This window comes from Strongylocentrotus purpuratus, unplaced genomic scaffold, assembly GCF_000002235.5.
Source record: "Strongylocentrotus purpuratus isolate Spur 01 unplaced genomic scaffold, Spur_5.0 spur5_contig_844, whole genome shotgun sequence".
Lineage (NCBI taxonomy): Eukaryota > Metazoa > Echinodermata > Echinoidea > Camarodonta > Strongylocentrotidae > Strongylocentrotus > Strongylocentrotus purpuratus.
In genome coordinates this window covers 321115-336482 of record NW_022145551.1, presented here as the reverse complement: position 1 = coordinate 336482, position 15368 = coordinate 321115, and the positions used below count along the sequence as shown (strand labels likewise).

At 37.8% G+C, this 15368-nt stretch overlaps 1 protein-coding gene across 1 annotated transcript; it reads right to left on the bottom strand.

Annotated features, from left to right (window-relative positions):
* Window positions 1–3216: 3216 nt before the first annotated feature.
* On the bottom strand, window positions 3217–5109 carry LOC115926386 (adenosine receptor A1-like). The gene has a single exon (XM_030991057.1). It carries the CDS (start codon window positions 5005–5007, stop codon window positions 3793–3795), a length of 1215 nt encoding a protein of 404 aa, XP_030846917.1. The 5' UTR covers window positions 5008–5109; the 3' UTR covers window positions 3217–3792.
* Window positions 5110–15368: the final 10259 nt, after the last annotated feature.

Below are 15368 nucleotides of genomic sequence, written 5' to 3'. Positions count from 1 at the left end.
ATCTTGATAATCAGACAGGCGATCGGCTTGTAAAGTCATGGGATTCCTTACTGACCTATAATGTTTATAATTATGATTGCAGCATGAGCTAAATCCAGGATTTTGTTTCAGAAAGTCACTTTAAGGCCGGAAGTATTGAGACGGGATCTCTCACCGTTTCACAAATCTTCAATCAAGGATAATAATAATAATAATAATAATAATGATAATAATAATAATAATAATAATAATAATAGTAATGATATATTGATAATGATAATGATATGTCTTGTTCACCAAGGGGATCCTCATCAGTAAGAGTACTGTCCTTTCCAAGGGCTCTGCAATCATAATATAAGGATATTAATAACTTGATCAATGAAAAAAATAGTCATTAAACTTTAAAGATAAACTTTAGTACTGGTAATGCGATGCATTGTGCAAGAAAAGGTGTGGAAAGGATCAAAAACAGTTGATCATGTAGCATGTAAGTATTGGTGTGTACTGCAAGGTTCTTGAGTCATCAAAATCATAATAAATTTGACCGAGCCTTGGTAAAGTAACAAGCACTGTACACAAAAAGCTATATATGGGACAACACACATGGTGTCGGGGCTAGTACTACCTTGATTTTCTTGTCTTTCTATGCTCATTACTCAGCCAGTATTAATATTCTTCCAAAATGGTTTTGCACATGTCATTTATTTGTAATCTTGAACATTCAGTGTAAGTTTCGTTTGATTCTGTGAGAATTAATTTTCTTCTTCTTTTTTTTTTACCAGAACTGGAGTTTATCTTTAAACGGGGTGATAGTAGTCATCTGAATATGATAACCACTTGAGCAACGCTCAACATCATCGTGCTGTAATTATGACCGAGAATGACAGACGAAAACAAGGGAGGCACTTGTTTTTTCCCAAGGTTCACTACTCCGAATTCTCATAATTCCGAAACACAAATTTTCCATAACAGGGGCTTCAGATCATAATTCCGTACATTTATTGCCCAATATATTGAAACAATATTTTATATACTTTGCGGAATTATGAACGCTCCTTCTTTTTCCAAATCATAGGCAAGACTGATATTCTACTACCTTTTTCTACACAAACCGATTTTTTAATTCTCGGAAAACACGCAGTTTTTCATCAATGCATTTCACTTTGAGGAATTAAATAGAATTTAACAATATCATTAATATCTACATTTGCTAGTATATTTATGACAACACATTAGTAAATTGCTCTCCGTGGAATTTGATAACATAACATTTTACACAATTGTTGTTGTTTTGGGTTTTTATTCACACACAAAAGAAATAGTTTGCGAAACATAAGACACATTTGTGTTATTTTTCCCATTCGGGATGTACATACATTTAAAACGCATCGCAGAATTCTGTGCAAATATACATGTTTCTATTTAATGTATACACTTAATATATAATACTGCATACAAATAGATCTATTGTGTAGAATAACATTAATTTTCAACCGTATAACATATCCATATTAAAGTATTATCACCATGGTTATGACTCACATTGTGTTGCATACATATGAAATAATCATATAAAAATACTGACTGGCATTCCTTTTTGGTTAAATTATAAAAGTTTGGTTTATGATGTATAAATTCATGTATAAAAAACTAATGACCGGTATTCATAAGAACGTACTAATTTTAGAGCAGGTTTATACTATATTTAGGCAATATTCCTCTAATAATAATAATAATAATAATAATAATAATAATAATAATAATAGTCTAATAGTCCACTCCAAATTTTATTAAACCGAAACGGAAATTCTTTTTGCCCCATTGATCGTGAGCCCGGCAGCCACTGAGCAGCGCCAGATCGACGTTGCTCTATTCCTTATTGTTGAACGCCAAACAAGGTAGCAACAACTCCTATTTTTTAACGTCTTTTGGTATGACGCGGCCGGGTCTCGAACCCACGACCTCCCGGTTGTGAGGCGGACGCTCTACTGACTGAGCCAACACTCCGGAGAAGGAGAAGCAATCGCTAACCTCTTCTTTTCGCAAAAATTACCATAAATGTGTGACTAAAAAGACAAACTAAATCAATTAAGTGTAAGATCGCTTTTTCATCAATAATAACTGGATTATTTTTTGTTCCAAAATTAGATCAATTTCTATTGTACAGACCAATATGGATACTCTTTTAAGTGAATTGAGCTAAATCCCGTTTCGTCAAGTCTGCCTTTTTTTTAATGAAAAAACGAATTAAAACGTTGATGTATGGTTTATTTTACGATATGAAGAAAGGTGGGTAAATTTTGGCCTAGAAATACACAATTTAACTAATATGAAAGAATTTAGATCTCATGAAAGGCAAATCTGACGTTCAACTCGAAAAAAACATCAATCTTTTTACTATATGAATGCATATTTATGTTAGAAACGATCTTACTCAAAAAATAAAAAGCGACTTTTACAAGGTTACTGAATTGGGGGAGAGCGCCCGCTTTTGCTACGCTTGTGATTATGGCTAGCAATATGATGACAGTAAAAAGTTACATTTTATCGTGTTTTTGCCACGGTCTACATAGCTTACCCCAAAAGGCATCGATATTTTAATGTTGATAATAATTTTCCGTTGAATAATTTTTTTTAATTCCTTTTTGAGAAAGACACTTTTTTAAAGAACACTTCTATGAAGTATATAGCACCTTAAAACTTGCATAACATTATTTCTTTTCATAGAATGTTACTAGATTTTCTTGGAATATATTCAAATATATTATAACCTGCTAAAAGCATAATTCACAATTTTATGACAAGTTTCCTTCAGCATATTATGTACAAAAGAAGCATGGCTCCTGAATTTTCTTATTATTTTTTCCTAATTGATTTTTAAACCTTCATTTACAACACAATGTTAAAAAAGGAATAAATCATAATTATCCTATACTTATATTTTGAAATAAGTATTTCACCAGTGATTGTTTGTTGGTTAATTGTTGTTTATGACGTTGCTATTTTTTTTTGCTATAATGTTTAAGGGCCATATATCCCATAAAACAGGGTCAAACCCGGTGAAAACCCTACCGAGCAACTCGCCTGGTTCACAATGGGGCCATGATACAAATACAATTGAATGTGAAATACATAATACAAATACATATAATCAAAAAAATACACAGCATTGAAATGAATGTATATTATGATGATTAAGGGTAATTGAATACAAATATTGCAGTAAATGTACGTTGAATGAAATGGTATAAAGCGTGAAATATAGTGCAATATAACAAAATCGAATTACATTATATTTTGTATTCCAATGTAAATATAAATATAGTGTATAAAACGGCACAGAACATGTCATTTGATTAGCTGAAATATCCATACATATTTCACCCATTACTGAAAAATACCTTGTTATAATTATGACCAATATAGTGAAAACCGAAAGCACCGTATTATTCCAAGGGACACCGTACAAGGAGTCGACCATATACACTTATAAACTAAATTGTGCACACCCCTTGACAATTTTATGTTTTTAGGACCTTTGGACAAACATTTAGATATAAGCTCAATGAACATTAATCGGGCCATATCAAATTTTTACAACCTTCAACAATTGCGAAACTTGGTAAGGGCATACATGAAAATTTTAGTTGTTAACTGCAAACGTTTTAGCGAGGGGTAAAGACACAAACACACGATATTGATGAGAATATTCTTTTCACAGTCTTCAGATGAACTTTAACAAAAGAGAAAGAAAGAGAGAAAGAAAGAGGGAGAGAGAGAGAGAGAGAAGGAGAGAAAGAGAGAGATGTACCTTTAAGCGAGGATATCTAAACGCTCACTATTATCAGGTAACTCGACTGCCATTGAAGACGGGAATCCACTGGTGTCATCGACGCTAGCTGAACCGTCACGGATGCCGTCTTCAGTTTCTCTGCTCTGAACTGTGTTCTGCTGCGGATGAACACGAGAAGAGTTTCCTCTCACGCTGTTCATCCACCAGACCAACGACGTCTCGGTCGAGATCGAGAAAGCTTTCCTGGCGGCGACGCGGAACGTCTCGCTACGGAGGGAGTAGATGAACGGGTTGACGGCGCTGTTGAGGTAGGTCAACCAGCTGAGGATGGTACGGGGGACGAGCCCGGGAGCGTACTGCGGCGTGTAGAGGTCGATGAACACGAGCGTGTTGCTCGGGATCCAGGCGATGCAAGTGAACCCGAGGATGATGACGAGGGTCTTGATGGACTTGAGCTCGGAGCGTGGTCGATTGGTTCGCTGATTGCTGGGACCGACCTGCGGCATGATGCGACGATCGGACTTTAACTTTTGCAGGACGATGATGAAGAGGTGTAAGTAAAGAATGAACATGGTGATGAAGGGAATGATACCGTTGACGATGATGAAAAAGTGGAGATGGATGATATCGAAGACGGCGCCGAACTCGAAGCAAAATACCTGCCCTGGGATGAGGGAGTGGATCCCCGCGAAAGGCAGCACCATCGAGATGATGATGCTGTAGACCCACATACTGGTGATGGCGATGGCGGCCCCGCGCTCGGTCGCAATGGTGCGGTAGATGTAGGGGTGGGCCACTTTGACGTAGCGATCGATGGTGATGAGGGTGAGCGAAAGACACGAAATGCTGGTCGAGAATATAATCGGGCACCACACTAACAAGCATGTATACACGCCGCTCGCGAATGTCGGATTTAGAGTCAGATATACACCAGGAATCATCGATAGCGAAACGAGGACGTCGGCGAACGCGAGGCTGACCACGAAAAAGTTCGACATCGTCCATAGCTGTTCGTTCTTCGTGACAAGGATGACGACCAAGGTGTTTCCGAAGAATATAACTATCAAGAGGATGATTTGGACGGCGATGGATATATTTGTCATGATGATGATGTAGGCCGGCAAGACCCAGCCGACATCCGATCCGTAGCCATCGATGTCCGTCGGTGAGACACGATCTGGAAGTACTGTCCCATTTATGATGTCGGTGGTCGGTGTCGATGCATCAATTAACATCTTTGGCAGGGAAAAACAAACCAAGCTCTTTCAAATAACTTTGAAGAAAAATCCGCAATTTGTGTAGATTTTACAACATGCAACGATAATTTGATGAAGCAGGCTTTTGTTTAGTTGATATTTTACCCGAATGCAGGCGATGCGTGGCCACTCAATAACCTGTTGCCCGGCGTTGAGTGAGCTTACAATTGAAAACTGAATCAAGAAGCAAATCTACCAACAATTTAATAATGAAAATTCAACAACAAAATCATAGAGTCAGCTTTGCAACTTAATTTAGAATACTTTCGCTAAATCAACCAGAAATTTAAGGAAGCAGTTTTGCGAGAAGAGACGAAAAGTAGAAAGCGGCAGAAATTCTTTGTTTGCGAGATATTTATCCAGGTTGCAGCCCTCTCTCTCGCGCCGTAAATATTTACATGTATGCAAGTGAGATGGAAAGAGCGCGACACTTTTCGCTGAAAGACTTACCGAAGTGCTGGTAATCAAATTGTGGACTGGTTGCCATTACTTTCATTTCGGTATGTTCATGAGGCGAAATGTCATGAGCTAACTGATTGGTGTATGTAGTATGAAAAGCTTATCATCATTTGTGACGCTGACGAACCAATCATATGCCTCGGACGAGTCACGTGTTGCATTATGATATATTAACGAAGTCTCTGAAGTTCCTCCCCATCTACCGATTCTACCTCTCTTTCTTTCCCTCTCTCCCCGCTTTCTCTTTCCTTGTCTGTCTCACTGTCTCTTATTCTCTCTCTCTCTCTCCCTCTCTCCCTCTTTTTCATTCTCCCTCTCTTTCTGTGTCTGTCTCTCCCTCTCTCTTTTTCATTCTCCACCCCCCTCTCTCTCTCTCTCTGTCTGTCTGTGTGTCTCTGTCTCTCCCTCTCTCTTTCTCAATCTCCCCCTCTCTGTGCGTCTCTCTCCCCCTCCCACTCCTCTCTCTGTCTCTCTCCTTTCACTCCGTCCTCCCTTCTTTTTTCTCTTTACTCTATTATTCAAGCTGTTTAATTTTCCTTATATTTCCCGGTGCTATGCTATCTTTGCTCTCTCTATTTCTATCTCTAGTTTTAAATCCTTGAATATTGCCTACTCTCTTTTCGACGCTTACAATTACGGAAACCAAGCATCAAATAATCTCAAAAATTGATAGCCATGTCAGCAAACCCTTTTGGAAAAGGAAAAATTTGAGATGGTAATGACGGACTGTCTATTTTTCCTCAGACAATTTGCATCATCGTTTTGAGTATATCAGTAGACCATTGTAACCCGCTGTCACACATGAAGGGGTCAAATTCTGTGAAGCTGATTAGTTTAATGAGCTTAAAAGTAATCAGCTTTACGTATAAGGTTAAGGTTCATAAGGTTCATATTTATCGTCCATTTAACAATGGAAATTCATCGTGTTATATGGTATTGCGATTCACATATATTTAACATAATACACTCATACAAAAATCAATAAAAATAAAGGAAAAATTAACAATCAAAACAAAGATATAGTCAAGACAAAGGTATAGTATGATATCATTCACACACGGTTGTTACGAGATTCATTGCGATAAGCGGCAAGTGTTTACTATCAGACAGAATGGTGCGATGCCGCGATCTAATTGGTCGGGGACGTAATACCCGTTCGTATCTGTCCGAACATCGTATATTTCGGAATAAGGGATATTTTAGTTTCAAAGTACTATGTCCCATTTGCAGGCCAAATAAATGAAAAGGTTAAATTCCAATGACATTTGAAAGATAATACTAATTTAGAACTTCCCTCAAAACGACAGGGCTTGAAAATGTCTCTAAGTGTGAAAATGACGACCATTAGTTGTCGAAGCGACTTTATTAATTGCAATCACTACAGTAAAGGTCTGATTTCCAGACCCTTGTACCGATTGGTCGTACGTTGTGAGCTCCGCAAAGATTTAATCAGTTTAATTTTGGCCATTGCAAGAATTGAGTTATTGATGTAGACAAAATTGCTCATGTACCCTTTACAGCTCATGTTATGTATGTTATTACCAAATGCCTACTGTTATAAAATAAACTTGGAATAAAAATAACAAATCGTAGAGACCCGAGATGAAAAGGCTTTTTGTATCCATGGTTACTTTATTGTTTGAGTTTTGCAATATTGAAAAATGTAATCTTAACAATAACCTTATGCAGGTAACATTATGTGAAGCGTATATAACATGCTTTTTTAGTATCAACTACGGAAATGGTGGTGGTTGGTGGTGGTCGTTATTTTACCTGACTGCTAAGAAAGCATAAATGCTTGTAAGTAAGCAACCAGACGGCCGACGGCTTTAGGTCCTCTCCGAGGGACCTGGTAATGAAGATTAATGCCTTTCAAAGGGCACTAGCGCATCACCTTGGTTTCGAACCAGGGTCATCGGATTACGAGATCACTGCTCTCGTAACTGGAGGGATCCACTGAGAAGTAGGGCTTGTCGAATGTGGATCCCTCAAATAGAACGCTAAGCCGGTCTACTCCCGTCGATTTTAAGTTTAATCTTTAGAAACGCGCTGATATATCGTATTTTAATAACTGACAATCTGTCTCATATCTTAATGCGAGTAATATAACCGATTTGCTTATTCTACTGCCATACCTGGTATACTGCAAAGGGATTTGGATTCTCAGCATACGAAAGGTCATAGATTCATTCCTATAGCTTGGTGAGCCTCGAAATAGAATTTCTGGATAGACGGCGCCATACAAATGCCTATTATTATTATTATTATCATTATTATTTACATCCTTGGCCCTTGGGCAAGGTGTTTTTTTTACCCACACTTGAACTTCTTTACAATTATTAGAAATTCGAATTGAAAGAAATATATATTAAAGGGATCCGGTATTTTTGTCTCAGATTCTGAAAACAAATCCTGGAGTTAGCTCATGCTGCAATGATGATTTTAAACTTTTAGGTCAGTCAGGAACCCCGTGACTTTTACAAGCCGATCGCCTGTCTGATTATCAAGATATTTATGAGTGGAATTACAAATACAGTCTATTGGGGAAAACAAGTATGGTAAACCCGGTTACTCAAAGATTTTTACTTTTTTGAGGCACTTCTTGATCATTTTGAAGCGCGATTTTGTTAGGGCTTCGATATTACACCATATCACAGACACTGATAACACGTAGGGTCATGCATCTCAGATTTAACATTGTTAAACGATGCCTTCAAACGAAAAGTGAAAAAAAAAAATTAAATTATAATCACGGGCGCCACCAGGTAGTTTTTTTTTTTTCTTCAAGATGGTGGTCCCTGTGTTGCGACACAATTGTTTTGCCGTCACGTTTTGCAAAAAAATTGGCCGTCGACAATTTGTGCCGCAACATACGTGCCACACTACATTTGCTAACCAGTTTGCCGAAAAAATGTCAACAGTCGAGAAAGCAAAGGAAAATTAAAAAAAAGAAGAAGACAAAAACAATGACAGAGAGAGAGACAGACAGAGACAGACAGACAGACAGCGAGATAGAGAGGGAGAGACAGAGAGAGAGGGGGTGGCGGTGGTCCTCATATGTGATTTTGGTGTCGTTGGTAAAGGTACTATGTCCCATTTGCAGGCCAACACAAATGAAAAGGTTAAATTCCACCCACATTTGAAAGATAATACAGTTAAACCCCCCCCCCCCTTTTGGTATTTTTTATGTGTGTATTTTGGAGGACCCCCTCCCCATTTTGTTTTTTTGTTTTTTTTGTAATAAAAATAAAAAAATAAAAAAAATTATGCCAATGGCTGACCTAATAAAAATGTCGAGACACACACACACACACACACACACACACGCACACACACACACACACACACACACACAAAAAGTGTCCTCTTACCCCCCCCCCCCCCCCTTGAAAAAATCCTACGTACGCTACTGTACATGTGCAGCTATTATACGGATTGCCAGAAAGGTTTCTTTACCCTGCGCTAGATCATCATGGTTTAAAGAGGCATGTTCCCCGTATTCCAGAGGGCGTTCAAAATACGTACCCGCTGGCGGACGGTGCTAGCTGCCTATTGACACCAACAGAATACGGCTCTTACGCAGATGGCATGTTCCGAATGCCCGGACAATACCGATTATCGCATACATGTGCCGAAGTAATGCCAATCGCAGTTCGGCTCTAAGATTCGGCTGCTGTTTCCGCCCACTTTCGTGACGTCGCGATCGTCAGCGATCAGCTGGCTTGGCGAAGGCAGGCCAGGCCGCGCGTACTTTGATTGACAGCTGTATGCAAATTAGAAGTCGATCTTCGGAACCAAGATGGCGATGACTAGAGCAGCGATAACTACACTGGCGGGAACGTGCCACTTTAAGCTTATGACACTTGGGAATATTGTTTACCCCAGATACTTTTTAATAGCCTACTAAAAATACCGAAGTGAGATGAGAAAAGCTGGGCCTTAATCCCAATTCCGACTATTTCTACATCATTTCGAAAGAATTTAACTTAAAAATGCATGAACTGGTTGAATAACAGCTAGAAATAAATGTTTTATTAGTTGCAGGTTGCGAGTAGTTCAATCGAACATTAGAATATAAAAATATAAGAGTGTATATCCTTGTGACATCTCGAGGTTACATCCATGAAAGTGGAAAACAAGGTCGAATGAATTTAACTTAAAAATGAATGAGCTGGTTGAATAGCAGCTAGAAGTAAATCTTTGATTAGTTGCAGGTTGCGAGTAGTTCAGTCGACGATTATAATATAAAAATATCTAGAGTACATTTACTTGTAACACTGGAGGTTAAATCCATGAATGTGGAAAAGGTCAAATAAACACTTGAAATAAGCTGCACACCAATTACGCACATGTAGAGATTCTTGTAGTCCCATACATTTGGATATTAAAAGGAACTAATAAAATAGCAAACCGGTGATGGAACTGCAATTCGAGAGAGAAAAAACATCCGAAGTTTTAATGATAGTATTTTAATAACAACAACAATAATATTAATATTAATATTGAAATAAGAGTAGTAATGATAATAATTATGATTATAATAATACCAATAATAGTTATAATAAAAACAATAATAATAATAATAATAATAACAATATAACAAATATTTTAAAAATATGATAAGAATGATGATCATTATGATTATGATAATAATTATATAAATATCCATAATACAATATTATATTAGATTAACTATGTTCTAGCTTGCGACGTTTCACGTCGACTTAAAATAAAAAATAATAATTAAAACAAATAATAATAATAACAGTGGGTTCTTGTAAAACGCTCATGTATGGTACATTGCCAACCTGGCGCTCCATTATTATTACACTGGCTTTAGAATTGCCGCCATTATGGCACTCTATCAAGTCCAGAATCATAAATTTTCTTCTTCAATCTGAAAAGTCTTCTTAGTATATTCATATCGATATCGAGGACGAAATGACCTCGGATGACAATGTAGTAAATTAAAGCCCCTCTCCACTAGTTTGGCCAGGAGGGATTAGACCTCCATGCAAGGTCACTGACAGGTGGTTATCTCATCAAATCAGCTCTCAATTGACATATGAAAATGAGGATCATGGGGGACCAATGGTCACTGATTAGGTAGTGCAGAAGGGGCTTTAAAACATATATATGAAAGAGATAATTATCGCTTAGAATTAAAAAATCTAACGAAAGCGAGATATAACTATTTAGGCGATCACACAACTAAATAAATTTGCCTTTTTATTTTGATAAGCACTGGCGTACTGAGGGGGGGGGGGTGAGCTTTGGGGGCGCTAGCCCCCCCCCCCCCCCCCCCCCCCTCCCCACCCCCTTAATAACATTAAACCATGACTTACACTGTATTTTCAATTCCATACAAGTGATACCACATGATTTTCAACAAAATGCGCGTTTCTCCATTTACGTTGCAAACTGACACATTCCCAAATAGCCAGGAAGAGCATATACTTTTTATAGTCACTAATGGGCCTTAGTGGCCACTAACGGTAACATTAGTAGAACATTCCTTTCAAGAAGCTACTGGGACAAGCACTGCCTGGAGATAACATGCTACCCACCACTGTTTGCTATAAGCAAACAGGTTAATCAAGCCAGAAGAGCCATGTTCAATTTGACTTGCAAGGCAAAGAAGTTGTGCTTACCTCTTGATATTCAGTGTGAACTTTTTGATCAGTTAGTTGTCCCGATTTTATTATATGGAAGTGAAGTATGGGGTTTTCAGAATTTAGACTGTATTGAAATATTTCGTAGAAAATTCCTTAAAAGCTTGCTTAAACTTAACGGCGGCATTGCCAAATGTATGGTATATGGCGAAGATGGTCGATTGGTTTTAGCAAGTAAAGTGAAGAAACGTATGATCAATTTTTGGGCGAGGGTTGGGCGAGGGTAAAACATCTAAGCTTTCTTACATTAACTATAGTCTATTACGTATAAGCTACATGAAAGTGGGGTGATGCGGATTTTAATAAGTCTTCAATATTCATATCTTTATCGAGGATAATGTGACCTCGGATGACAATGTAACATAATACGAAAGAGATAATTATCACTGAGAACAAAAGAAATCTAACGAAAGCGAGATAAAACTATTTAGGCGATCACACAACTAAATAATTTTGCCTTTTCATTCTCATAAGTATTCAATATTCATATCTTTATCGAGGAAAATATGACCTCGGATGACAATGTAGTAAATTAAAACATGATACGAAAGAGATAATTATCGATGGCGGTTGACAGTTTTGAAATTCAGGTTTGAGGTTGTATTTCAAAGGTAATACAAAGTTATGGTATGGGGTCATGAATTTGGTTCAATTGAACATATTGGAAGCATATGCGATCCTACAATATTCAGTGATCGTTGTCGCGGTTGAAATCGAGTCTAAAGTTATGGAATTGTAAATAATAAACTGTTTATGTTGTATAGCTCCCTCTCAAGGTCAAGATATTAATTAAGCTATAAAACAATATTTCTTGACTAAAATCGACCGACTGGCTATTTCCGTTTGGAATTTATATATCAAAACTACATCAAAACTGCTATTCTGAGAATTTCATGGTCGCAGCTACCATTATACGGCTATTTGAAATTTATCAAAATAATTTTTCTCGAAAACAGAAGTGATTTAGAGGCTAAATTTTTTAGTGTTTATAATACATCCACAGGGGCATCCACATATATCAAAATTGTACAAAATCTCTATCCACCCAATTTTCAAAATTTCCCAAAACTTTGTATTACCTTTAAGAGTAGCGTAGCCCTTTTCATTTGGACACCGGTCGTACTCTATAGGTGGATGCAGTCTAAGAGCACACGGCAATCAGATGAATTTATTTTTGTTTTCTCGTTGTCGTGTCATCTTCTTTTCCACGTCTTCCCTTTCATTGTCTCTGTCGCTGTCTCTCTCCCATTATCGTCTGTTTTCATTTCTTTTCAACACTTCAATTAGGGCACATCCAGCAATGTAACCTTGTAGCTGCCCCATTCTATTTCAGTAGATCTGAGGACACTAAATGGATGTATTTAATGTTAATAATATTTTTTTAATTATTTTTTTAAATATTTTTTTTAAAGGTACTATGTTCCATTTGCAGGCCAAAAAATGAAAAGGTTAAATTCCAACGGCATTTGAAAGATAATACTAATTTAGAACTTCCCTAAAAAAGGGGGGCTTGAAAATGTCTTTAAGTGGGAAAATAACGACTATTAGTTCTCGAATCGATTTAAGAGCTATAGAGCCAGTAAGCAATAGTCTGATTTTCAGACCCTTGTACCGAATGGTCGTACGTTTTATGCTGCGCAAAGATTCAATCAGTTTAATTCTGGCCATTACAAGAAGTGGGTTATTGATGTAGACAAATGCTCATGTACCCTTCACAGCTCATTTTATGTATGTTATTACCAAAGAAGAAAAAAGCCAGTCAGTCACTCAATATTGTCTGACAGTGAAGTCTAGCAAGTAAACGGGTTTCCTTGCATAATTTGAATAGTAGGACACTGCTAACGTGTAAACTTCACAGATAGGACATACATGACATATTCATAATTCCTGCAAAGTTCTACAGAATTTGATGTTGGCTGCAAAAGGGACATAGTATCTTTAAAATAGGTGGCGATGCAACTCATTCGCCTCTGCTTTCAAACTCTGGAACAGACTCCCTCCTCAATTAAAATCATCACCCACGGTATAGCAATTCAAACAGAGTCTGTAGGACATACCTATTTTGAAATCATTTGCATTCATGGAACTCACACGGTCACTGCTTGGTAATTTGTAAGGCCTTCATATTTAAAAGCCCATCTGCACTAGTTTGGCCGGGAGTCTTCTAGTATATTCATATTGATATCGAGGACGAATCGAGGACGAAATGACCTCGGATGACAATGTAGTAAATTAAAGCCCCTCTGCACTAGTTTGGCCAGGAGGGATTACACCTCCATGCAAGGTCACTGACAGGTGGTTATCTCATCAAATCAGCTCTCAATTGACATTTGAAAATGAGGATCACGGGGGACGAATGGTCACCGATTAGGCATTGTTTTCTATATAGAGGGAGCAAGTAGCTACAAGTAGTACAGTGGGCCTTTAGACATGAGTCAGATATACGAGGGCTATAGCGGAGTTGAGGCTTGATTTGCTTGCAGCTCTCTCCCGCATCTAGGGCATAAGATGAGAAGGGAAGAGAGTGACTAGGAAAGAGGGAGAAAGAGAGGAGGGAAAACAGCGCTGGTTTTCTAAATCGCACCTGTCACTTTAAAAGAATACAGGTTCAGAGATATATTATGTCAAACTTCACCTAGATTATTATCCGATTTCTTTTTCTTAATCATGAATAATACTTGTCTTATTAAAATAGCGACTCTAATTTTTAAAAGGGGTGAATTATTCATAGTGTGGTACTAAAGACGATATTATTTTCTCACTTCAAACTGAAGACCACCTCCCTTCTCTACGAGGTTCAAAGATAATTTGTATCTTTAGATATTTGTCAATTAATATTCACCAAGATCATATTCCAATTTCCTGTTCTGAATCATAAATCATTTCTGTCTTATTTAAATCCCGACTCCTATCAAAAATTGTGAATTATTCATTGTATGGCTTGTAAGATATTTTCTATTTATGGTAAAAGTGGAGCCGTCATATTGCGAAGGATAAGCAAATGATCAATTTTCTATGAAAATTACTTTTTTGGGGGATTGTTATTAGATATTTCTGTTTACAAGTACTGATAATTTATCAAGAATTCGCAGAGGACCCGTTCCTGGCGCGACAATTTATATAAATGATTCATTTGCTTTCGATATATATAAAAACTGATCAGCAGCGTCGGATAGATAGGATAAGAGCAATTATTATGGAAAATAAACCAAAATGCAAAATGTCAACAAAATAATGCATGTGTTTTTGTATCAGAGAAGTAAAGAAGTAGTTATAAAGCTATCAAAATGATAACAATTTTCAACATTTTCTCAGAGTAGGAGAGGGGTTCCGGCACCTGTAAAATGATGGTAATGATGGTGGCGTCTTTTATGGCGTACATGCATGTCAACCTTGCCATTGACGACAAATTCAAAAATTCATAACTCACTTTTTTTTAATCGGATCATGCTGAAAATTTCACTGACCTGTCCCCCCCCCCAGCCCCCCCCCCCCCCCCGTTTTCTGCTTATATTAAAACCAACTTAATACCAGGGTGGACTTCCCCTTTAAATCGACGAGCTGAAGGTTCGAATCCAAGCTTCGCCTTACCACCCTATGGAAAGCCAAGGGGTAAATGGTGCAAATGGATAACGTGAGTGGGATGAATAGGATTACAGGAACGACCCCCCCCCCCCCCCCCAAGAAATGATTCAGACTGAATCGAAAGAAATTGCAAATAGGCCTTTGATTGTGAGATTTAAATGTCTGTCATTTAATCAATCATAAGATAATTGCAACGATAATATAAAAAAAGATATACATTAATACATACAATATAATACAATAATCTCTGGAAATTACGTATAACACTGGACAGAATCGTACTGGAAAAGTAATATAACTGAATACATAGCAATTCATGCCTAGGTAGTGCGGGATTCTGGCCTCCCGGGCGACCGACACATCAGAACACAGTAAAATACATTGTAGTCTTATCAAAGTCAGTGTATTTAATATGGTTCTAGGACAAGTCCCCCCTAAGGCAACCACCCTCTAGTGCGTCTACCCCCGGGACAACTGCCCCCTGGACAACTACCCCCTAGGACAACTACCCGGAAAACTACCCCCCGAACAACTACCCCCAGACAACTACCCCCTACGACAGCCATCCTCTAGGACAACTTCCACCGGACAACTATCCTAGGGGGTAGTTGTCTGGGGGTAGTT

Coding starts and splice junctions, on each gene's coding strand:
- LOC115926386 (XM_030991057.1), bottom strand. CDS start 5,007: ATGTTAATTGATGCATCGACACCGACCACCGACATCATAAATGGGACA.